This window comes from Hirundo rustica, chromosome 8 (assembly GCF_015227805.2).
Source record: "Hirundo rustica isolate bHirRus1 chromosome 8, bHirRus1.pri.v3, whole genome shotgun sequence".
NCBI classification, from domain to species: Eukaryota; Metazoa; Chordata; class Aves; order Passeriformes; family Hirundinidae; genus Hirundo; species Hirundo rustica.
The window spans coordinates 1,365,750-1,390,752 of NC_053457.1; the positions used below are offsets into that span (position 1 = coordinate 1,365,750).

At 41.3% G+C, this 25,003-nt stretch overlaps 1 protein-coding gene across 3 annotated transcripts in view; it reads right to left on the minus strand.

Moving 5' to 3' along the window:
- Positions 1 to 5,894: 5,894 nt before the first annotated feature.
- HERC4 (HECT and RLD domain containing E3 ubiquitin protein ligase 4) overlaps positions 5,895 to 25,003 on the minus strand; it is a 30,313-nt gene continuing 11,204 nt past the window's right edge. For 2 of the 3 annotated variants that reach the window (XM_040070970.2, XM_040070969.1), the window contains exons 8-26: positions 24,152 to 24,282; positions 23,314 to 23,474; positions 22,900 to 22,976; positions 20,752 to 20,876; positions 20,165 to 20,224; positions 19,507 to 19,618; positions 18,997 to 19,186; positions 17,819 to 17,991; positions 16,745 to 16,861; positions 15,744 to 15,767; positions 15,123 to 15,221; positions 13,769 to 13,936; positions 13,523 to 13,666; positions 12,498 to 12,664; positions 11,651 to 11,717; positions 11,354 to 11,436; positions 8,816 to 8,999; positions 8,170 to 8,272; positions 5,895 to 7,262 (exon numbers count right to left, since the gene is read on the minus strand). In XM_040070970.2, the coding sequence (XP_039926904.1) occupies positions 7,054 to 7,262; positions 8,170 to 8,272; positions 8,816 to 8,999; positions 11,354 to 11,436; positions 11,651 to 11,717; positions 12,498 to 12,664; positions 13,523 to 13,666; positions 13,769 to 13,936; positions 15,123 to 15,221; positions 15,744 to 15,767; positions 16,745 to 16,861; positions 17,819 to 17,991; positions 18,997 to 19,186; positions 19,507 to 19,618; positions 20,165 to 20,224; positions 20,752 to 20,876; positions 22,900 to 22,976; positions 23,314 to 23,474; positions 24,152 to 24,282 (2,394 nt within the window). In that variant the 3' untranslated portion in view covers positions 5,895 to 7,053. The remainder of the gene's footprint in view (positions 7,263 to 8,169; positions 8,273 to 8,815; positions 9,000 to 11,353; positions 11,437 to 11,650; positions 11,718 to 12,497; positions 12,665 to 13,522; positions 13,667 to 13,768; positions 13,937 to 15,122; positions 15,222 to 15,743; positions 15,768 to 16,744; positions 16,862 to 17,818; positions 17,992 to 18,996; positions 19,187 to 19,506; positions 19,619 to 20,164; positions 20,225 to 20,751; positions 20,877 to 22,899; positions 22,977 to 23,313; positions 23,475 to 24,151; positions 24,283 to 25,003) is intronic. The other variant, XM_040070971.2, reaches the window with a different exon arrangement.

Consider the following 25,003-nt stretch of genomic DNA (forward strand, 5'->3'; position numbering starts at 1 on the left):
TCTTACACAGATGTTTCCCTATCCATTACTTACTACTGAATGACCTGAAAACATTTTTCCTCTTGACTTGAACAGCTGCACCTTTTTCTGCACTTAGAACAAAATGCAAAACTTCTTCACTTTTCATGTGTCTTTGATAATATTATTTGAACAGAAGAGGAACCCCAAACTGTCTCCTACTCATCCACTTCACACACTGCCCTTTCCCCACAGCACGGATCTTGTCTTTCAAGAGTGTTTAACACGATGATGGGCAAATGGTGGGCATGAGGAAACATTTGCTATCACAGCTATTTATTACTCCAGAGTACTCAGCACCTTGCATGAAATTTGTCTGGAAGCAAGGCAGAGCATGTCCAGGTCCAGCTGTAATTTGTACAATCTCAAAAAAGGAGATGACTTCTTTTTCTGATAATTTACATAACTACCCTATCTGAGCCCTTAGTGTTTATATTGAATAGATGCACTGGAAAAAAAGCAAAGCACAAGCATTTGTTTGCCATTCCCCAGCCACCTTCCAGCCTATTCTGGTACATTAGCCACAATAATGACCTTGCAAAAATATTTAAAGAAGCATATACTTAAATAGCTTGTCATCATTTCTTCTTAATGGCCACGTATTTTCTATGGATCTGGCTTGAATTCCGTACATTTTAAATTAGTGTTTCTGATTATGGAAAATATATTTTTAAATGCATGACAACAAAGGGACAGACAACATCCAATTAGGAGGGGCTACAGGAGGGCAAAATTCTAATGAAACCAGCATTCAGAATCAAATTGAAAAAAGTGAGAAAAGGAAACCCCAGGGAGTACCTCAAGCTCAGTAATAATCTATGCCTAAATACTGAACCAGAACAATCACATTGGAAAGCAATTGCATTTATTTGCATGACAGACTTTTCTACAAAGTGACTGGAGAACAAAACCCTGTGCAAAATGCTGAATTTCAGGCTGAAACAACTGGCCATGTCTAGGTAACAATGGGTTCTAAGCTAGCTACAAATTCTGGAGAAGTCATGGAGCTGGACCCCGAGTTACTCTTTCCTAGGCAGTTTCAAGCCAAGACTGTTAGGACTTCGCAGGAAAATAAAAGTAATAATAATCCAAATAATGGTGCACCAAGGGAAAAGAGTTGCTGGTTACACCCCCAGCATGAAGCCCAAGGCTCAGAAAAGCAGAGGCACTCAAGTAAAGCACCATTCACCAACTATGCAGCCCTCTGCCACGGGAGCTTGGAAAGGAGCTGGGCAAATTCAGGAGGGACAGGGCTCCCAGAGCTCCTGGAGGTCTATTTCCCTCTCCTTGCACCCTTCTGGAAGCACCTGTGGGTGTTTTGTGCCTCAGATGAAGGCAGCACAGCAGGTCTCAGCTGCAGCACAGCCAGAGCAGCCGAGCTGTAACTGTTCAGAGCAGGCCAGGAAAAGTCCAGCCAGGCACAGCCAGAGCCTGCTCCTGTCCTGCCCTGGGCACGGTGGGAGCAGCTGCACGACCACCGCTCTCTAAAGGCCTGTTTCTTAAGGGACACAGCCCCAAGTGCTCCCTCACCATGGGACTGCTGTTTTATCTCTCACAGAGCAGGAGGAACTCTTGTTTCCCTGCAAACCCCACTCCCATGTGCCCCGGAGTGAGAGCCCAGGCTTCCTGCAAGCAGCTCCTGCACCAGGATCACCCAGGACAGAGCCCTGGCCAAAGCAAAGAAACTACAAATTAAGTTATTTAGAAAGCCACAAAGAAACACAAACTGAAAGTCCTTCGAAACACAACACAAACACCTTTTGGTGGGATTGAGCTGTCTGGCCGTGGGGTCAATTCTCACTCACCACCCTTGCCAATGGCAGAGCCCTGCTCCTAAGTGCAGGCCTTGGCTGAGGGGACCCTCGCTCCCCCAGCAGGTGGGTGCCTCACAGGGAGCCCTGGATGCTACAGAAGCTCCACCCCAGTAATGCTGAACGCTACGGAGCATTGGCCCCAGTCCCTGTGGAGCATCACCACCCTCCTGCTCCAGACAAACTCTGAGCATTCCCTCCCGAGCACTGACAGAAATCCCTGCAGGGCCTGACCTCTGCATGAACACCTCAGCCTGCAGGGCTCTTCCAGCTACTCCCTCATCTAAAGATACTGCTGATCTTCCTCATCTCAATTACCCTCCCCCTCTGCTTCCTCCCAAGGTAACCCTGCCACCTCCTCTGGATCCCTTGCCAGTGGAGAGCTTTGGACTCCTTGAGATGCTGCACCGGGAGTACTGGAACACTGCTGCTAGCAGCTGCACCCACAGAGCCTTTGTGCAGGATCAGGCCACAAAAAATCACATGGCTTTTACCTCTGAAATTCTTCAAAGACACGGCAGATACAATCTCCACCGGAAGCTGGTGTTTGGCTACAGTCTGCCAACTCTGCTCCTTCTCCCAGACACGCTGCTGTATTTGCTCAAAAAAGAGAAGAAAACTTGACTTCTGCACTCGAGTCAAACCAAAGGCTTTGTGTAACACTGATCTTTAGTTTCCTCACGCAATCAGGCACATGGAGGGCAGCAGGGAACACCTGCAGACATTCACTGCACAGGTGAGGATTCATGACGTGCTGGGAAGACCAGCCTGCAGCACTGGTGAGATAAAGATCCCCACCAGCACTGGACACACCAACTATGCTGAAATTACTAACAGGGTTGTTCCTATGTGGAATGAGATTCCCAAACTTCATTTTCCTAATCTGAAACTGATAAGCCTTTGGCTGGAGAAAAATAATAATGCCAAGTGCTGTCCTAGCTAATGTAAGGACACAGATGACACTTGGCCACACCTTATTTTGTTGTTTTGTAAAGTCACTAGTTACGTTCAAACGCAGGGGACCTGCAGAAGTCAGACGGTTTAGACCAGCAGGGCTGTAGATAAGGTATTTCAGCACAGTTCCAGCATGCCTGTTATTGTCAGCTTGGTTAGGTGCTTCCCCCCCAGCTCAGCTGCCTTGTGGTTAGAAGATAACACATCTTTCTCATTCACCACTTCTGCAGAAATGGGCAGGCAAAGAGCTGCAGTTACAGTGTTTTAGCACACTCACAGAAAAGAAGTCAGTGTGAGAGGTAAGAGCACAGAGAAAAACTCTGTGTATAGGCACAAACAGGCTCCCTTCCCCAAAAAACCCTGGGGACTGAGTCACATGGGCAGGGAACTCCATGGCACAGACCTGATGGCAGGAGGAGTTACCTCACTGATTAACTGTGCACACAGAGCAGGCAGACAGGGGCACTTCTGGGGCTCTAGGGTGCTGTGTTAATCTGGTGATGGCACGTGACAGGAGATGCTCTCATCTTTCAAGGCGCAGCTAAGGTTTCTGAAGTCATTCCTCCGGACGTGACCAAGACAAACACAAACAGCACGATTGAAGGACCAAAACAGTAGGCTTTGATAATTAATGCACCCAAACCCCACTCTGACCTGGCAAGTTAGAAATAGCCACTTGGTAAGCAATGGGACCTTGTCAGGGGAAACACATATTTTGGTCTTCCTCTTCTTTACTGTCCCCTTCAAAGCCTGAGTAAGGCAATTTCTCATAGCATATACTAGTACCTAGCTCTGGCTGCACACAGAAAGTCAACGCAGGCACTCTTGAGGGGTTCAACTCTACCAGTGCTGAAAACTGTACTATTAAATGAGAGCTTTTATCTGCATTTATTTATCTTAACTGTGGAACCTCGTGTGCCTTTAAGTAGCATTCTTTCATAGTTATTCACATTTGATTACATTAAGCTTCATTTATTACTGATAAATCAAGTTTATTGCAGCAGAGAGCAGAGCAATGAATTAAAATCCTCCTCAATGTAGTTTATAAACATTCTTAAAGGGAATGCCACAGCTTGAATCTCTTAACTACGATCAGTAACAACCTCATTAACAGCAACTGCCACCAAGTGCCAAAGGAGACAAATCATTATGCTTAAGCAGGGCTCACTGCTTTAACAGTTCTACATCTGCCTTCTCTGCTTTGCCCTGGAAAATGAGGGACAAACATCTTCTGCACCGGTAGTTCAGCAAGCCTGGGTTGCTCTGCCAAGCAAATTCCATCTCCATCCCTGTGCTAATGTGACAGGCGCAGTAAATCCAGTCCATGACTGCACTGCTCTGGCACTAGCAAGTCTCCTTCAGTAGTCATGATGGAGACAGATACAAGTCTGTCTAAAGTGAGAATTCTGAATCCTTATCAAATGCTAATCTAATTATCAAATAAATATACTTTAAAAAATTTAATTATTGTAAAATGCTTCCACTGAAGCTCAAACTATTTGTCCTTCTCCAGTTGTTCGGATTTCCCTTTTAAACAGTAATACCCAAGCTTTCCTGAATAACTCAAGGTTTGAGGAAAAGGCAGGCTCTAGGCTTTCTTCACTAATATCATTACTATTTCAGCCACACATAAAATGGTGTTTGTCCCTTTCCTGCAGCTCACCTTTTTCCAGGCTGAGGCAGCTTAAGGGCACAACTTCAGCAAGGCTGCTTCCCAGGGCTGCTGTGATGAATTAAGGGAACACCAGCACCACAGGAAGCCTGGAACTGCTTGACACGAGTATTGCCATGACTATTAACTGTTCTAGTACTACAAAGAAGCCCTTTACCTTGTTGGGTAGACAATTGTTACAGCTGGGCACGCCTCCCTGCACACAATGAACTAACACCTGTAAGAGAATCAGGAGCATTTAGCACCGCAGGACCCATTTTCTGCAGAACTGAGCAGAACCAAGGCCGGAGCTGCAGAGAGAATTCCCAGGTGAACGCTGTCCTGAGCAAAGTGGCTGTAGCCCTGCTCTGCCAGTGGGTCCTCAGGGTGATGTGAAACCATTCCAGCAGCACCACCCTCCTCCCCAACGCTTCCTCGTGTCCACTCATGTTCCAAGAGAGTAAGAAATGTGTCTGCCTTGTGCTGGAGAAACTTTTGCACCAACATGAAGCACTTGTCACAGCACTTTGGTCAGCAACAACTGCAGCTCAAAAATGAAGGACATCTATGATGTCTACTGCATCCTAAATTGGGCACCAGAAATGGGCAAGTGAATTATGGCTTGGACTCTGCCCCTGAGCCCTCATCTACAGAATGAGGCTCCTTAGTCATCCTTCAGGTTAATATTGACATGGACTAAAAATCCAAGATAGCAAAACCAGAGAATGTCTCACAGGGAAATGCAACATACATTTTGAATGATATACACTAAATCACATCTGGAACTGCACAGCTGCACATAAAGCCCCTCTTATTCAGTAAATACCAACTGTGTACATCAAATGAAACAGGACTCTTGTGGGGGAAAAAAAAAAAAAAAAAACAGGACTTGGATGTGCAATAATACACAAGGGGAAAAGGAAGAAAATAGTTTTACATTAGCCACTCCCTAATTTTTGAATACCTACCTTTGCAATCTTGGTGTTTCATAATTAAAAATGGGGTTTATTATTACCTGGTAAAATGACTGCATAATACACTTTTTTTTTTTTTTCCATTTTTCTTTTCTCCTCTTTTTCTTCCACGTACAATAAGATTAAGCTGCTTTAGTATTTGTTGGTTTCTTGTTTTTCCAAGAGGGAGAATTTCCAAGCCAGGTAACAAATGCTGGAAAAGATGGAATATGGGCTGCATACAAAGAAATTACTAACAGGTTACACTGCATGAGAAAGCTGTAAAAACAGTGTTAAGGAAAAAGACTTATTTTACCTGTACTGACCTTTTTTTGTATTATATCAATATGTACTGCCAGCACAGAAACTGGACATTTTATACTTGACTACAATGACTGCATTTCACTGCTTTTCCTAGTTGTACTTTCCAATTTAACGCACCGAAGTTGCTCTCCACTTGAAGAACTCTGCATGCTGCAAGCATCTGCACACATCAACCAACAAAGGTTTTCATTCAAGTCTTTTATTATAGCTTGAATTTTTTCACTGCATTTAAAAATCTAAAAAAAATAAATATTTGTTTCACAGCTGCAAGTCACATATGCATTAACACCACAAAATCTGGAATTTAACCAGAGAAGGAAAAGTCAAATCCGAAAGTGTCCAGCTAAGCACAATCGTCTCAGGGCAATTATACTAAAAATAAAATCTTAAGAAAAAGGGAGAGGGGTGTTAAAGGTTATTTCAAATGCATTTATCTGGAAAAAAGTGAAAATTCTATTAGAAACCATAAACTACGCTTTCAGCATTTAAAAATAAACGTTTAACCTCTTGACAGCAACAATTGGCTGGTGCATCTTTTTAAGCTGTACTCTCGACATGACTGCAGAGGTTTCAAATGATAAATTAACCTCTTTTATAATTGTGTCCACCTAATTACAGCATCAGTCCTTAAAAATAAAACAGTGTCTTAAGTCAGCTCGTCCATCCACATGTTAAAAATGCCACTGGATGCGGTTTTGTATCGGCACTAAGCGACTGCTTCGTGGATTGTACCCTGTGAAGATGAATGTCTCTGAAACAATCACTTCCATTATTAAGGTTCTTAAAACAAACCAGAAAAATAGATATCTTCAGAAATCAGAGTAGTCACTTTTTTTGTTAAAAGCCATAAAATAAGCTCATATTCAATTACAAGCAATAGAAACCATACTGCTATTGGAACAGAACTATTTTATCACAAAAATTTATTATTTACAAAATGAAAAGTTACCAAGTGAATTAATCGGGGAAAAAGTTAAACGTTCTTACTAAGTGATTTGAAAAACTGAAGCAAGTCTCTCATGCACTCACACGCCAAATGGTTTGCATACGGTGAAATGTTAATTCTTGTTAGTGAAACTTGACTCCCGTTCACAATACTCTCGTTTTTATTGTAAGATGGCAAAATCCACATGGCTCTGTACAAGAAGGTATGTATTAAGACAGTTCCTCAGTTTTGGAAATGCTTTTTTTTGGCTCCCGTGAATATCCATACCACTGAACATTTTTTGCAAATAATCAGTTATATTATCAACTGCATCACTTAATCCACTGAATTTACCACCACAAGAAAGACACAAAAAACTCAATGATCCCACGTTACACAGAACTTTCATTTCTCACGTTATACTAAACTGAAACCTTCATAGTGGTCTATAGCCTGGATCAACTTAGATTTCAGGGTTTCTTTATCTGTGTACTTTGGAAGATCAAGAAGATTAAAGCAAGTGTGAGCTACGGGCAGATAATCTTCTCCTCCTCCTGTTGGCTGGATGACCAGTTTCAGACACTTCATCCCAAGAATTGGAATCCGATCACTGCCTGTCAGAAACACTGTCAAGAAAAAACAAAGGCTTGGAACTTGCTGAGGACTAGCAGTCTGAGTCACATAATGCAGTTCTCATCACTGCTGGCCTTTTTTCATCATTCCAGCAACGGCCAGCTTTCCACACCCAAGCTCTGTGAAGTTTGGGAAACAGGGAATAATGACTTAACCCTGTCTCTACCTTCCACATGTGAGCTCATGCTGCAATACAAGTCATCCACAAAGGGCAGTGCACAAATTCCATTTTAGCATATGAAACCAAACAGTCCTTAAAAAACACTGTAAAGCTTCTCATGCAACAGAACCTTTTAACTTAAAATCCACTGGCTGTATATTTACTGAGCATTTCTAGGAATCTTGTAAACACAGAATTAGTTTGTTCAGTAAGTAATTTATCTGAATTGGAAACTAATCTGTGATCTATTCTAAGCAAATCCTCACTGACAGCAGGCTTTGATTACTTTATAATCTGTACATTTCCACTTATATCAGTACCCTGGCATATTTACAATCAGTTACTACTCCAAATTTCCATCTCTGTGCAGTGAAAAACCTGGAGGATGTGAACTATATGTCAAAGCACAGGAAAAAAAAAAACAACCTAGTTACCAAATGGAGGTCACCAGCAGATTAGGTGGTTGGTGTTTGGGGGGGGGGGGTGTCAGCTTTTCTTTTTTTTTAATGCTGCTCTGAGCTACCGTGATCTGAAATTCATCATCCAGAATGACTCAGGACACCCCCAAGAAAATCAGAGACAAGCTCACAATCTATTTCTTCTCCTATGATTTTTTTTCCCAAATAGTTAATCACATCATTACAGTCAAATACTTACATCTGCCCTCTTATAACAAGAGCTTGAAATCCCAGTGATCCTGTCCAGTTAGAAACTTCTGTGAAATAATTTCAAATACTTACACAAAAACTGTTTTTTCTTCTCCAAAGACAACTCGTGAAAAACCTCCCAGAATATTTTTATTGTAGGATGGTCTGCCCAGTATTCTCCTTTGTATTCTGTATTCTAAAAGGAGCAGGAAATGGGGTTATGGCTTGCTCACAGAAGGGTTGGACAAGCTGACACTGCAGCAGAATGAATGCCATTGGTGTAAAGGGACTCAGCAAGTGACACACTACTACTACTACTTTCCTCACTCCATTCTCTTCAGCTGTTCAGTCTGAATTCAATCTAGGGACAGATGCCTCTACTAAGCATTTTCAACCCCAACCAAGTCTCACTGAGCTCTGGCAGTCGAGAATATTTACTTTTAATAACTGGGCGCAACCACTTCACTTTCTCATGCTCATAGGGAAGACTGCATAGCTGCCTCTGAGTTCCAGAGATGTTTCTGCCTCTCTTTTAAGTCTGATTTCCTTCAGAAATTAGACAGAAAAAGTTAAAGCAGGAAGGGAAATAATATTTTAGGATCTTTATTCACTGATGTTTTAAGGTGTCAATAAATAACAGGAAACGCGCTAATTAAAAGAGAGCTCAAGAGGACACCTAGTTGCTTTTGCAGCCTGAAATTAGAATTACACGAAAGCAATAGCTAACTATGGTCCTTACCTTCTCCAGCTCTTTCCAGTCATAATTTGTGTTCCCAATCACCATTGCCTGCAACTCGCTGGGCTGGAAGAGCTGGAGAACTTTACCTCCACATACTTTGTGGAAGCCTTCATGGAATGCACTGTACAAGGAAGCCACAGATCTATTGAAGATGTAATCCACATATGCATCTACAAAATCTTGCCTGTACAAAGAGGAAAAAAGAATTACGTTGAGGAAATAAAGAGGAAGCAGCACATGTCATCCTTCTACCAATAAACCAGCGGCCATTTCTGTACAGAGCAGAGCAAATGAAGCAAGAAGGAGCCCGATACATTGTACCGTCTGCTTTATGTTATAACCATAGTGAAGATAAAAAGACACATCAGTGTATTTCCCCACCACACCCCCTCAGGCAGAGTCTGCAACAGAAAAGCAGGAACATTTAAAATTATGTACTTCAGGCACTACAACCATCTCTTATTTGTGTGCACTGCAGTGAACTGGGCTCACTGGCAACATGCTGAAATTCCAGGGAGTGTCCTGAAAGCCACTGATCAACTCACTGCTCTATTTTATTTCATTAAAAAGATTACCTTATTTGCACTAAAAATGCAAATCAACTTCCAAAGGACGTTTGAGTCTTACACAAAAAAAGCCCAGTGCCAAGGAGCTGGGACAGAACCAGATGGTCTGTTGTCTGTGCTTTGGTACAAGGAGTTCTCAGATCGTGCTGGGAACATCTTTGGCAGCACTTAAGGGAGATCTAAAATTTCTTGATGTGATACAGTATTTATGATCGGTTTTTTGAAGCCAATCCCAGTGAACACTATCTAGTTTCTGCACGAGCAGTGACCTCAGCTGTACATCACAGCCACCCTACCAACACAGGGTCACAGTGGAAGGACAGAATGCATTTCAACACCACCCCCAGGCTTTGAGTAATCTCACCAGGAACTGACAGAATCCCATCAACGCATTTAGATGATACATTTATTAAAGCTGCTGCACTGCAAGTGCTGGAGATGACCACAGTGGTGATCCACACTCCTTCAGCACCCCAGGAGATCTCCCTCTTATCCAGAGGGACAGGTAGCTTGTGTGCACTAACGGTGCAAGGCTGCTCCAGGGAAAAGTCAGTGATAAACTAATTTATATTAAAATTTAACTGAAGCATCATGGAATATTTAGAGCTTGAGAAAGAGGAATTCTTCACTGCTGCAAGACACTGTGTGGTAACAATGCAGCAGGCATTCAATAGGCACCTTGAAACTGCCCATAATTCAACTCCAATTTTACAGTCACAAAGTGACATCAAACCTACAGCAGAGAACTGCAAAGCTACAGTGTTTTTCATGTGCATTCAGTTCCCACGGAGTGTGCTCTTTCCATTCAATTCTCCCTTTACCCTGGGAGAAGTACAAGCACAGAGAATTCACAGATTAAAGAACAGACGGGAAAATTCTGCAAAAAGGGGACAAAAGCACCACCAGGTTATGTTCTGCCTATCCTCCAGGAGCAGAAAGGGAACAAAGGGCAGGAAAGGCTGTTTTTATAAATAAAAGTTACAGAACCCTTGATTGAGGAAAATAACCCTCCCATCACAGACTCTTCTGATAGTAACACTGGATTAACTTATCTAATGGTATCTACTCTACAAAGGGAAGACTTCACTGAAGTAATATTCATGTATGAATGAGTAGTTGCAAGAATGGCTTTAAGTTAAAGTTCCCATCATTACTCACTGAATTTCAATAATATGTAGCTTCCTGCAGTGATGCTTTAAGACTTTTATATTTTTCAAATATAAACTATACTGCATTAGTGCACAGCTCTAAACTCCATACAAAGTGTAGTTAACTCTCTTCACATTTTAGTCAGACAAAACAATCCCCCTGGGCCTGAGATCCAAGGACACCCTACAGCCTCAGGCCCTGAAAGTATAAATAACAGTGAATTAAAAAACTGGGGGAATATGACTTCATTACCTGAAGCTGTAATTAGAGGATTAACCCCTGATATGCAAACAGAGCAAACATATCTGTCTGAAAATGGTCACCACTGTCCATCTTGGGTATAGCCTCTGGGAGGCTTCTGGCTGCCCAGGGTGTATCTATCAAAGGCCTTTAATAAATATTCCCATTATTCTCTGAACTTTGTCTAGCCTCTGTCCTAGGTAGCCACTCCAAGGCATCAGCAGAACCACAAACATTTTCAAACTTATAAGATGCTTACGACTGGGGTTGGAGGGGACCTCTGAAGATCTAGTCCAACCTCCTGCCATGGGCAGGGACATCTTCAACCAGAGCAGGCTGCTCCAAGCCCTGTCCAACCCAGCCTGGAGCACTCCCCGGGGTAGGGGCAGCCACAGCTTCTGTGTGTCAATGCAAGAACAGCTGCTATTCTAACAACACACGTGAGAAGAGCTTGGGAAAACAGCCAAAGTAGTTCTGCCTCCAACAGCAGTGTAAGAGCTCGGCCAAGGGCATTTACAGCAGCCCAGTAACACACCCAAGGCCGACAGCAACACTGAACCACCCTGTAATCCACAGAACTCACCTATTTTGTTTGACTACAGGAATGTCAGCACCTTTAGGAACGAGCTCCTTAATTTCTGTTGTACCAAAATTTTCCACAGTGATCTATTTGAAACAAACAAAAACAGTATAAATCTTATTTATTGCATAAAGTACTTCCTCCCACCACTTAGTTAACAGCAACATGAATGGCAGACACAGGAGCTAAAACTCATGGGAATCAGCTGCTCATGCTTCTGTTCAAACACTCCATCAGAGGCAATTAAAATAGATGGTGTGAGCTTGGCAAGACATACTTCAAACACTATATAAAACTTACAGTAAAGTTAAGACAAAATGCTTCTTCTATGTCATCCTCTGGATAGTCCAGTAGTTGTTGCATTCCCCTGCAAAAGAAGTTACAAAATACTTGCAACAGTGGAAAGAAACATGAATTTCGTTTCCTGAAGTATTCTTTATGCTTGGACAATTCAAATCTAAGAAGTGCCTTTCTAGTGCTATTTCATTTATTATCTTCTTGACTTGCACTTTGTGCAGTGCTGGGAAATCCCAAGCGACCATTTCCTTTTGATTATCTCATGCAGTGAAGAGAGAACATTCCGGTCTTAAGGCTTCAGCTAAGGGGTTCCTAAAGCAGGGGCAGTTGGTACTTAACAACCAGCGACTGGCTCTTCCATTAACAGCTCTGATTTCTCCTTGAATCTATGAAAACTCTGGCATCCACAACACTGAGGCAATCAAGCATCCTTTTCTGCTCATTTGAGCCTCCTACCTACCAGTCCTATTCAAATCCCTAATCAAAAGTAAATATGTTTGTTCCTGATATAAGGAAAAAATATTTTCTTGATGGATTTAACTCAGAACAGAAACTATGTTCACACTCAGGCTTATAAAATTAATGGCTAAAACTAAAAGGGTTTGAATGTCAAGATTTCCCCCTAAAATTCTTGTAGGATCACAGAACAGAAGGGACAATCACCAACACCAAGCACTGAGACACAGGTGCTTAAAACCAGTAAATGTCAAATGTATCAAATGACACCATGGCTGCAATTTATTCTGAGCTGTTCACTGAGTTACTGTGCAAAAGAAATGTTATGTTCTTAGAGGAAAATGTTGATTTCAAAACTAATTTCCAACAACACCCATTTTTCTTTTTTGCTTACCTGCCAACATCTGGCATCAGTTCTTTTAAGTCATCCAAGGATGGTTTCTTATTCAATAGCTTTTTGTACAAAGCCAGAGGAAAATGAAGGTCTACAATAGTAAAATTATATATTGCTAGCCCACAGACAACACCAATCAAATGAAACAAGTCACTGTCTTCAAAGGTCTAAGAACAGAAAACAGACAAGATGTTTAAAATAAAGAAGTTATTTTAACCTTGCAGTGTCCAGGAAGAAGAGTACAGTATGATCTGAGTGAATTTAATTCATCTTTTCTTTAAATACGCATGTATCTGTAAGTACCAAGGAAAACAGGATAAAGTTTAACCAGCTGAGACTGAAATCCAAGGGAACAGAATCCTTTCTACTTAAAATTAAAAAGGCTGAGCTGCAACATATTCTGTGTTACAGGGGACCCATATTGCATTAAGATCCTGGTCTTGTCAGCGACTTCCTATTGCACTATTCAGTGATTAAAGACGTCCATTTTTAAAAAAATTATTTTGCGGAGGAAGAGGGAAGAGTTCACTACTGACACCCCCAGAATTAATTACCAAGGCTTTAAGCACACACGTGGAAATGTAAATATTCATGTACTTGGGATCCAGCCCCCCCAGTCGGTGCTCTCTGAAGGAGAACTGAAAAGTCAGGGATCAAAGCCTCTGAGAAAGTACAACTCCACGATCACCCATAAATGCAACTGCACGCAGCAAAACCTGTTCAACACACTTCCTGATTCTGCCCTTGCAATCAGCTTGTTCTGGCAACTTCCTCTAAAAATCCTGGCTGCCTTGGGGACAACCAGCACGGAATAAGCGAGCAATGGGGAAAGCAAAAGGGAAACAGCAAGGAATGGGGGAAGTTTTAATCTAATAATGACAAAAATAAATTCAAAAAGGTATTCTTTTGAGAATACCTGCTTCAGCTCCCACTCTTGAAATAAAATGACCACAAACTACAATGTTTATACATTATTAATATAAATACTGCAAGTTAAAAATGACTGAATGTAGATCACAGCCTACCTTGTCAGAGAACCAGATCAGCCTGGACTCCTCGTAATACCTAAACATTCCATATTTGGGATCTAGCAACTCCCTCATGATGAGCAAAAAAAATTCTTTGCGAACGCCTCCAGCATCGACAGCTTCCTCCCCTACAAAAATGACCTGCAACACACAACTCAGTGAGCACTGCCCTGCAAAGAGACTGGAAATCCTGCTGTGTCCAAAACCACCCCCAATGCCTGCGAGCAGTGCGTACTGTCATACCTTGAGTGGCTTCTTGTAGTCCACATTCTTTGTTTTCCTGAGCACCTCCACAGCATCCCCTACGATGTTGTCCCTCCGGACCATCAGGATCAGGCAGGGGTTGACAGATTCAAATACTGGCAGGAAGAGAGAAGACAAATTCTGCCTGTGGGCCTGATCCACAGCCATCTGGAGAAAAACAAAGTGAGAGTGTCAGGAGGTAGGAAAAATTCCTGCCAACATTAATTGTCCAGCAGTCTTGTCTGCAAAAGCGCAGATGGGAATAACTATTAACTATATTAACAATATAACTATTAACTATGTAACTAATTGAATTTGCCCAAGTTTTCTTTGTATTCCTTTTATCTCAGGAAGTATTTGATTCCAGGAAATATTTTTCCTTTTCCCATTGCTCTCACCAATGCTAATGCTCAGGGAAGTATAAGAACCCAAGTTTTGACATTCCAGTCAAAATACCTTGGATAACAAAAGGAAGCAAGAAGATCCTGCATTTCATCTAATGAAGAGTAAGCTCTTTAATATAAATCGGGCATGAAAACAAACATATACGTTAAAAACTAATTCACAGCATGAAAAGCCATTTATTTAAGTTGCACGACAATTTCTGCACTAAAATTGTTTGAAAAAGAAAATGCGTATGTTCTCAATACGGCAGAGAACTCTTGAGAGTTTGTGTGGTTTAATACTATTTAATATTTTAATAGAAACATTTACTGTGAACATTTCCCTGAATCCATCGAACATTGGTATTGACTGTGCATATACATTTTTAAAGGCACATGAAATGATATTTATCATTAATTACAAGAGCAAGGTAGTATTTTCCTACCTGAGCATGACTTTTGCCATCTGGTTACTTTTAGACTCAAATCAATGACCCAGGTAAAACTCAAAACTCAAGTCTGCTCATATGGGAGGTGGGGTTGTTTTTTTGGTTGTGGGTGGTGCTCAAGGTTTTATGTTTGTTTGTTTGGGGAGTGGGCTTGGGGTTTTTTAGTGCTATTTGTTTCGGGTTCTGTACCTGCACTATGGGTTGTTAACACATAAAGAAGCCATCTCACTACTGAAAGGAAAAGAAGTTCCTTGGAAATGTATGCAATTACAAAACAGTCTAACTTCAATGTGATCCCAAACCCACTACACTCTACCATGCACACACCCTGAGATTAACACTAGATCCTTGATTTTCACGGGGAAAGATAACACAGAGTTACAAAAACCAAACAAGCAAACAAACAAAAAAAAAAAGCAAAACAAACCAACCGGCCAAAGTGAGAAAAAAACAGGAATCCCCAAGGTCCTCAACTCAGGGAAAAAATAATGAATTTGTAACATTAGAAACTGAGCCTCCTACCTGCATCTGTATGATTGCATCTGTTTGCAAGAGAGTTGTCTTTGCCTGGGCATCAAATACAAATGGGTATGTGCAAATTATAACAGGAATATCTGTTAACTGGAACGAGAAGAACCATGTCATAGCTCAGCTTATTCAAAAGCCACAATTGTGGTTAAAAAAGCCTTTGCAGCAGCACTCATTTAATAGATCTATTTTACTGGTAAGAGAACTCAACCTTGATTTATTATCAGTGCAGAACCAAAGCATCTTAGGAACATTAAGAAGATTTTTAATTGTTTAGTACTTCAGCCAAAAACAAACAAAGAAAAAATCCAACAAAACTCAATCAAGCCAAACCAAATCAAGCCAGACACAAATGACACTCTCACTTAGCACATTTTCATTTCAGAACTGTTATTGCAGCTAGCAGGTATAAAAGTTCCTTTTTTCCAACTGTTGTTCCGAATTTGCAATACAGACAATTACATCTTTTTGCACCACAAAGGTTTTTTTCTTAAGATTACAGCCATGGCTAATTCAAAGCTTTACTCCCAACAGAACACAGCAGACAATCCTTGACATTCACATTTCTGATTTCCTTACATTCTTTAAAAGAAATCAGATTGCAACCAATCTTACCTCAGTTAATCCATGGTTGACATCCTATGACAGCATTTGCACAAAGGTAGCAACAATTAAGATGAAAAAGCAGCATTAGTGTCTGCATTAATTACTCATCTCTGATGTAGAATTTAAAAAATATTTATTTACTGCTTCCCCCCAAGAGAAGGTTTACTGAGAAATAAGCATAAACCATAAATATTCTAATTCATTTATTAAATACAAGCTTGTCTTTCAACATCCTGTTTATCAGTCTTTAAAAACAGGGCTGTTAAAATATCATGTTTGCTTGGATGCAAAAAATTACACTTTAAATGTTCACTTTCACACATCAATTAATGACATCTGCTGGTACTGTTTCAAAAGAATAAAATATGGGTTGCTAGAGAAAACTTCTTAAATCACTTACAATACTCTTTTCAAAGCTGAAGTCAAGGAACTGTGGTAAAAACCTATTCAACTCACTAATTCTCTGCACAGTCGTTAATTTACTCCCACTTATCACTCTTCTGTTTACAGATGCAGGAATTAATTATCCCAGTTGTGGCTGCTGAACTCCAAGTAGAAAACGCCAGCAGCTCTCTGCCCCTGTAGCTCCCTGCTGCCTTCCTGACTCATTATCCAGGCAGCTGCACCTTTTGCACTGACTGCACCTATCGAATGCAGCAATTCTGTTATTCTGAACGTTCTCCCATTGAGGATTATCACATTCCTAACTTTTCTGACGTGGCAAGTCTCCAGTGACAGCATTCTAAATCACTTCTGCACTGACAAAATCAAATATTGAGCTGTGTCATCCTAAGAATGGCAGCCTAGAAGAAACACAGCCGCTTAATGATTCTTGTTTAGCCAGTACCTGACACGAGCCTGTTCCGCACCGGCCATCTGTGAAGGTACTTTATGAAAAAAAAAGTGCCCAGACTTAGAGAATCTAAGGATTTCTTTAAAGGGATAAAACAAACCCAAAACACGGGACGAAAACACCCACAAAAACCCAAATAAAAATCAACACGACTTACCATTCCCAACACCTGCTGCTGGAACCAGTTGGCATAGTCATTCCTGATATCTATCAAATCTTGTATCTCATGAATGTAAAATCTGTCATACTGTATAACTTGTCCTCTTTCATTTACCTAAGGAAGTGCAATTTATTTTTTTTATTAGCTTTCAAAGGGATATTTTCCACATTTTTCAAGCATCTGATACGTCAGCCACAGATACCCAGCTACTAAAATAATTCTAGAAAAACAACAGTGCCTACAAGAAAGCAAAAAACAATGTTAAAGACATGGATACATGGACTATTCAAAATCCCATCAAAGAGTGAAGGAAAATGCAATTAACTGCATACAGTACTGCATAACAGGGCTGCCACTTTGAAACATCATATGCCCTCACAGGAACAGTGATAATACACATATTCATGTACACAATGGAAAAAATACTTGTTCCTGTATTTGCACAGATTTAAGAGCTATGATTCAGTAACTCTAGCCTTAGTTATAGTATGAGCACTGTTACCTGTGAGCAGAGGAACAGTTTCCATTTAAAAACATCAAGCTTAAAAAAAGAGAGAGATGTGGGAAAAGTAACTTTATACAGAGGCTTGTCTCTACAGCCTAATTTTAATCCAGAAGCATCCACATTTTCCTAATACACACTTCTTTTCCCAAGGATTGCTAAGCACTTCCGACTGGCAAAGCAGCGAGATATAGTTATAAAGATCCTGCCTTTCCAACCAGATAATCTAAGCCTACTTTTCACAAACACCTCCCACATCCCCCTCCAAACCACCAGACACCCAATCTGCAAATTATCCCAGAGGTGTCACCCCATTTTCCCCTCTCACTTTAATCCACACCCTCACAGATGTCCATGACTGGATCACTCTGTGTTCCCAAAAAAGAGTTAATTCCATCATCATGTCAGACTGGAATCCAGAACCCCAATGATTCACAGGTCCAGAAGGAACAACTACAGATATTTCTGTTCTTTCAAACTGATCAGCGACCTAGCTTCTACCAACTACCCAGCAGAGATGCTGACAAAGCCAAGCAGTCAAGAACTGTTCAGAAATGCCACAGACGTACTCTGTGCAGGATTTCCAGAACTCTGAAGGCTGTGTGTAGGAAATTGGTGAGTATTCTTCTGTCAGAAGGTGGAAGGCCCATCTTGCACAGCTTCAGAAGGTGCACTACGACATCCTTGTAGAGTTCCACTATCTTGAGGAACAAGGGAGGTTCAAGTACAGACCACCAATTTTCTGTCAACACATGGTGAACAGGTAAATTTAGTACTTGTCACTGCCACACTGTTATGTTATCCTTTTCACTAAGAAACCTGTTTGGCTAGAAAGCATAAGCATCAGTTACTACAGACTCTGAAAAAATAGTTGTAACACAACAAATGCTCTGCTGTTACACATCAGATCTAAGTCCCTTGAAGTCTGCTCATCCAGACAAACAGCAGTATCACAACCTTACATTTGATAAAAACAGATGGCTCAAAACCCAAAATCTTAAGCAAACAGTAGTGAGAGCAATAGAAAATGATGGAAAAGGATCTAGAGTTCAAAAAAGATCGGTTTCCTTTTCTTTACTCTCACCAAAAACTACAGAAAAAAACAAAGAGAGATTACAAGGCAAAGCTTAACTGAGGAAAATGAAAGTACTCTTTTAGAAAGAAAACAATTAAAAGCAAAATATTCTGAAAACAATTCTTTCAGCTGAATTTCAGCTGATAGGAGTCACAACAAGAAAGTGTAAAGAATAGAGTTAAAAAAAACAGAGCTGTTCTCAGCTGCATATTTGAAGACCACATCTTGGCACCAGCAAGAAAAGATCAACTGCCTCAAAAGCTCAGAACAGGTGCTGTAGTCACAACCAAGACAATTTAACATCTGCTCTGCAACACTTCTGTAAATTGCTTAGAGCTTGTTAGCTGTCTGACCACATAATTTTCACTTTAAAGAGCAAAGACACCTATCAATTACACTGAACTGCACGGTTTAACTCCTCCCAAATGGCATCAACCCAAAAACTACAATACCAGCCAATTTCACAGGGATGGCCTGTTAACTCACCCTGAAACAACAGAATAAGTGTTTTCTTACACCAAGCAATGTTAAGCCTTAACTTTCTCACTGGGGAATTGTACAGAACTGTAAATATACAGCAGGTGCTGCCAAGGCCAGGTCTTCACAGATGCAATTTCTGTACGTTTTCATCTGTAGATCCTTAGTTTTAACAGTAAAAATTCAGTTTCTTACCAAGAACTTTCAGAGGAGCTTTTTCTAGGTTCAGAATAGCTGCTCCAAAAGGAATAGCTAATGTGGTGAAATTGTTTTCATCACTCATCAGTGGGCACTCTGGTAGAGTGAGATACAGCCTCAAAGCTTCAACATCTGGTAAGGAGCTGGTCAATTTGGGAATAAGGTTCTTTTCCAAACTAGCTGCCACCTACAGCACATCAGAAAATTCTGTTTATTTTAATACAACTGAGATTTTAAACAATTGCCCACGTATATGAAAACTAATCTAGAAAACAGTAATTAAGAGCTTCAATGAAAATTACTATACATTTAGAAGATGACAGTAAATATTAAAATAGAATATCACCTAATTGTTACAACAAAATATGGTTTCACGCATTTGCAGTCGATATATCATTGAATGAATAAATCTATTTACAGGGTTGGACTAAGCATAACAGTACTATTTCTGGAGAGCTGTAACCCAGAAACATAATCCCAAACATAAGGAAAATACACAGCACAAACCTGTTGTGATATGTGAGTATGCTCCGGCTGTACGAGTTTGTGAAAGAGTAATCTAGCAGCATTCATATCAACCCCTGAGAATCTAGTGCTGGTTTTGTAATGATCATCATTGCTGCAGGAAGAAAAAAAAAACAAACCAGAAAGACTGAATCCCGTGTTCTCAGCAACCCAAGACTTTCCCCCTTGAATTTTAGACCTACTGACTAGTGATTTAAAACATATCAGGCTTCCATTTTTTTACATGAACTTAGAAACAACTGGAAAAAATCTCTTAACTGCGAGAAAATCATGCAAAAAGATTAGATGTAAAACAGGCCACACAACAAACTCCCCTTGAATCATAAACAAGCTGTGGTTGGTTAATGTGATGAACTTTGCTGGCTTACACGGCAGCAGCCATTCTCACCGGGGCAGCTGACAAAACACAGAGCAGGAAGGGAGAGGAGTTTCAGTGAGGGTATCAGAGCAGCAGCGAGCTGGGTAAACCCTGGGAAGGCGTCCCAGCTGGCACAAGGGACAGCAAGGCAGGCACCACTAACTCTGTGCACAGGAACCCTGGGTAAACCCTGGGAAGGTGTCCCAGCTGGCACAAGGGACAGCAAGGCAGGCACCACTAACTCTGTGCACAGGAACCCTGGGTAAAAACCCAGGCACTTACCTCAATGCCAAAAAGCTCCCGTTCAGGCACCCAGCTGAGGAGAACGTTCCATCAATTTCACTGAAATTGGTCACATGAAACGTTACACTTGGTTTTCCTTTTAAAAATGAGCACGTGCAAGAAAAAAGCCTGTCTTTAATCCCTAACAAATTACATTGTGCAAAGGATGGGGCTCTGACTCAAATGTGACTAAACAGTACTCGACAAAACCTCCATTCAAGACTCAACACTTAAGACAGCTCAAATCACCGTCAGTCTTGCAATTTAATTGCTTTGCATACTCTTTTATTAAAATAGAAGCAATAATCTTTGAGTTGTTCTCACATCCCTTTACACGTATTGCTTTTTTTCAATGCATCACTAGATACTTAATTCCATCTTGCACAGTCATCTAAACCAGAGCAGGGATGACACAGTCTCAAGGATCTAAACTACTCAACAAGCCTGACAGTGAAAGCACAGCAAGAGCTCTGCACGTCATAGAATCAGTAATTAAAAATAGCTCTGCTGTGTGTGCCCAAAGCCCCCTAATGCTCAATTCAGAAGCAGAATCACCAAAGACTACTTCTTTCCCTTACATCACTTACTTAGCTATCTCTACAGGAAGTCTTCCAGATGGGAAACTCAGCAATCTTTGAATAAATGTTTCATTCACAGTCCAGATCTGCTTCAAAAGGTCAGGATACCTAAAATCATCTGGCGGCACCATGTTCTAAAGAAATTTTAAAGAAAGCACAAAGAATCAGGCACACAACATTAATTTCCAGAAAAATCAGCCCTCTGGTTGAGCTGTCTTAGCTGACAATTCGCCTACCCCGACAAATACTGTGAAATACTCTGCATTTAACAGTTCTGCATTCCTTGCAGAGCATAGGCTAAAACCATCTCTATTAGGTGTTAATTCACACACCTTGCTCCACGGCCAGCTCCTGAAATATCACTAGCCTCAGTGATGAACGCTAACGGAGCTTTGGATGCGAGCAGCAAGCATCTCCTCTCCAGCCACCAGGGGCCACTTAGCTCCCCGCCGAGCTGGGAGCACACAGGAAGGGAGCCATTCAATTTTTCAGGGATGTTCTTCCACCCCACTTCCATCAGGCTCCTCTGAGAATGAACCATGCTCCTGTGAACATGCCCTGCATCATCAGAGGAGCTGCATTTGGAAGTGCTGCTCATAGAAAATGAATCCCACTAAGAGCTGTAACAGTAAAGAGGAGGAGAAGCAAGATCACTGTTTTCAGTAGGAGCATTGGTTCAAAAGAGATGGCAAATAGCACCAAAAACGAGATAAAACTACCTAGAGAAAACATTCCTCCTGAGGGTGCCATCTGACAAGGCTGAGCTGACTCAGTGTGACAGTGACTATCTGCTGCCAGAAATCAGCACTTCTGATCCCATCCTACACCATCAGGATGAGGAACACTTTTGCCATTTCCCTTCTGTCCAGCTAGTGAAAACAACTCAGGGAACTGAGCTGCCCCAAAACTGACTTGAGAAAACTGATTTTGGCCCAGTCCCTTAACTGGCAGGGACACACAACCCCCAGAGGCACAGTACGCACAGAACTTCAGAAGAATTCAACACAAATTACCAAACTAAGGAGTACTAAAAGGGATACTTCTGTAGCATCAAAGCTCCTCTATTGCTAATACTTTTTGTACAGAACAAGCCACAATAACTGCATTCATACAGTCTCCAGTTCACCTCAATCAGTCAGGCAGAAGTACTCCAGTAATTATGAAAATTGCACATAAAGTTTTTAGGGAAGTTTTAATAGACATGTTTTGAGTCTGTATTATAAGCAATTTTTCACTGAACAGCTGTTAAGCAAGTTTCTTTAAAATACAGCAATGGTTAAAACCCTATGAGAACTTAGAAAAAGAATCCAACAAGTCAATCCTAGAAAAACTGCTGACTCTGTACAACCAGAACAGGCTCCGAGCACAAAGCACTGCTGCGAGTCTGACGTGCACTCAGTTTTTCTTCATAAACATGCTTCCCCACTAAAATCCATTTTCCCTCGTGTTCAAGTTCGTTTTCACCCTACATACTCAACTCTTGATACTTATCAATCCCCATGGTTATTATCTGTTGAGCTGTACTGGAAACAGTCCCATGAATCTTCATCTTGTTTTTATTTTATCTCCCAGCTCACCCTCCAATAGCATTTTCTCTCCATCACACTTCCACATTGCCATTTTTACTGTAAAGTCCTTCTAGACTCTTTTATGTACTAAAATTTAAACAGATCAACTCTTGTGACTTTAAAACTTAACCTTTACGACTATGATAAAACTGTGACACAACAAACTATGTCACCACCAGTAATTTTTAGCAAAATGCTCCGTTTGTTTCCTTACCACTGTGGTATTTTAAAATGGCTACAGAGCAGAAGACACCAAAGTTGCTACTGTCAGGAGCTATGAGGAGGACTGGGCAAGGAGCAAAGAGCCCAAATATTCAATCAATTCTTCCCTTACAGTAAGAAAAGAAGTGCATTCATTCATCATGATAAAACCTTATGCCAAAAAGTCTCAAGAGCTTCCTGACAGCTAACACTGGATCCAAGTTCTCCAGCTGCTACCATGACTTAGTGCCTTTTGCTTCCACACTGCTCTAACAAACTTTACAATATAGCCACATGCACCTTCAACATCAAAATCCTTTAAAATGCATCAAAATACTAAAATCCAACTTTCACAAGCTTCGGAACCAAATTAACCTTAATTTGTTACCTGTGGATAAAAGTAGTGTGCAAAACTTTGGTCCCCACCAGAGAAAATTCTCTTTACACAGTAGCACTCCTCACTGTCTGCAATAGGAATAAAAAACAGGCCACTGTGAAAATGTGAAATTGAAAATTATTAAGATGCTGCAACTGACACTTGGTTACAAAAAGGTTCCCTTGTGGCAGAACCTCACTGATACAATAGCTGAAGCCATCTTTCCCTGAGGTAAGTTCTAGGTCTAGCTACCAGAGGCCCTCACCCACCAGCACATGTAATTCCCAGAGCAGGAACACAGAGCACAACGGAATCAAACTGTTTGGAAAAACATGATGACAGCCCACATTTAGTTTAAATCCCGAGAATTTTAAGGCACTAGAAAGGAACAGGCAAGCAAGAAGTCAATCCATCAGCTGTGCTTACCTGTGCTCATCGGGCACTGGGCACTGTAGGGAATCCAGCTTCCTTTCACTGTGAAGGGACTTTTCCTGTTACTGGTGGTCCCTGTACCTAACTGCCCGTTGCCTCCGAGGCCAAAAGAGTAAATCCTTCCAGAAGAAGGGACGAACGCAGTGGTGTGCTGCCTAGGGCAAGGAGAATTCAGTTACACACACCCCAGCTGTGCAGTGCTTTGTGCAGGCCTGGCCAGGACCTGCGTGTTAAAGGTGCTGCCATGCCGTGCCCACCAGCGCCCTGCCCTCCTGCAATGCCCTGCCCTGCCCCTGGCAGCATTCCATTGACACTCCAATAGGCAATCCTCCTTTTTGATGGAAAGGTTCCCAGAAGGGAGCTGCCAGTGCTGAGCCCCCGTCTGACCTCCAGAGTGCATCAGAAATGAACGTCCAGAGACCGCCTGCATCTCCTTTCCCCTCCCACCCCGCTCAACTCCAGATGCCCCCTCTCCTACCCCGGGCCTGTGAAGAACCAGTTGGGAATTTGTGCAAACTGTTCTCTACTTTCCCAAATGCACTCGTTCTTCAACAGGAAATGAAGTGACAGCAACAAATAACTTCACACCTCACACTACTGTTCACACTGCCAGTTTAGTAAATCACAGCCATCCAAATACCCAACTTTAGCTCTTCCATGAGTGCTTTTAGAATCCCCCAAACATCACTCAATTTCTTTTGTTAGAGGTCATTTTGTCTTCCCTGACCACAAAGGGTAAGAAAACCCCCACTTCATATTGCAATAGATATAAAGTTTTATACAAAACAAGTTATCTGTAAGATTCATAGGGCTAGCACAGAATAGACCTTACCTGCCACAGGTGATTTGCGTGACAACGCTTCCCATAAGCTCAAAAACTTTCCTGGGGTTTATCTCATGGCTGGTAGAGTTGTGACCCAACTGACCATAGCCTCCAGCTCCAAATGTAAAAACCCCGCCTTCCTAAATGAACAAATTTTTTACATTAAGATGATTGTATTTCTCAGAACAAGAAACTTCACAGAAATGGGGATTTAATAAATCTTTCCTGATGATCTTGGCATTGCAGGGAAAGGACAGAAAATATACAGGGCACAACAGGTTCCTGACACAAAGAAGAGTCATAAGTTAACTGGAGTTATGAAAACGTGGCACAGCTATGAACTATGACCTTGTGTCAAATGACACTTGTCTAATTTCCTTATTATCATACAACAGTCCTGCCATTTACCTGGGGCATTTATAGATCCTAATCCTCATTTTTTCCTCTTTTCCAGCCTTCTTGATGAACTTCACCCATATACAAACTCACACTATTAAAAAGTGGCTTTGAAGCTCTGCATACAAATTTTGGAGTGATCAGCAAACAGGAAGCGCCCTGCTCAGCAGATGATGCACAGTGTGACACCGTATGAAACAGCCTCGTTGTTTGAAAGCAGAAGAAACCAAAAATCTCAACATTGTTAAAAGGCAAGTAATTTTTCAAGTGTTTTTGATTAATCAAGAGATTAACCAACACCTTCAACGCTCAAACCAGAAACATTTTCAGAAGTCATAGACCTTAACTCACAACAACTCTGAAACCTGCCATTTTCAGATGCTTTGAAATCACGAATGTTTCTTTCAACTCTACTCTGCATCAACCAGACCCTCACCAGGAAACCATCACCAAAACTGCAGCATC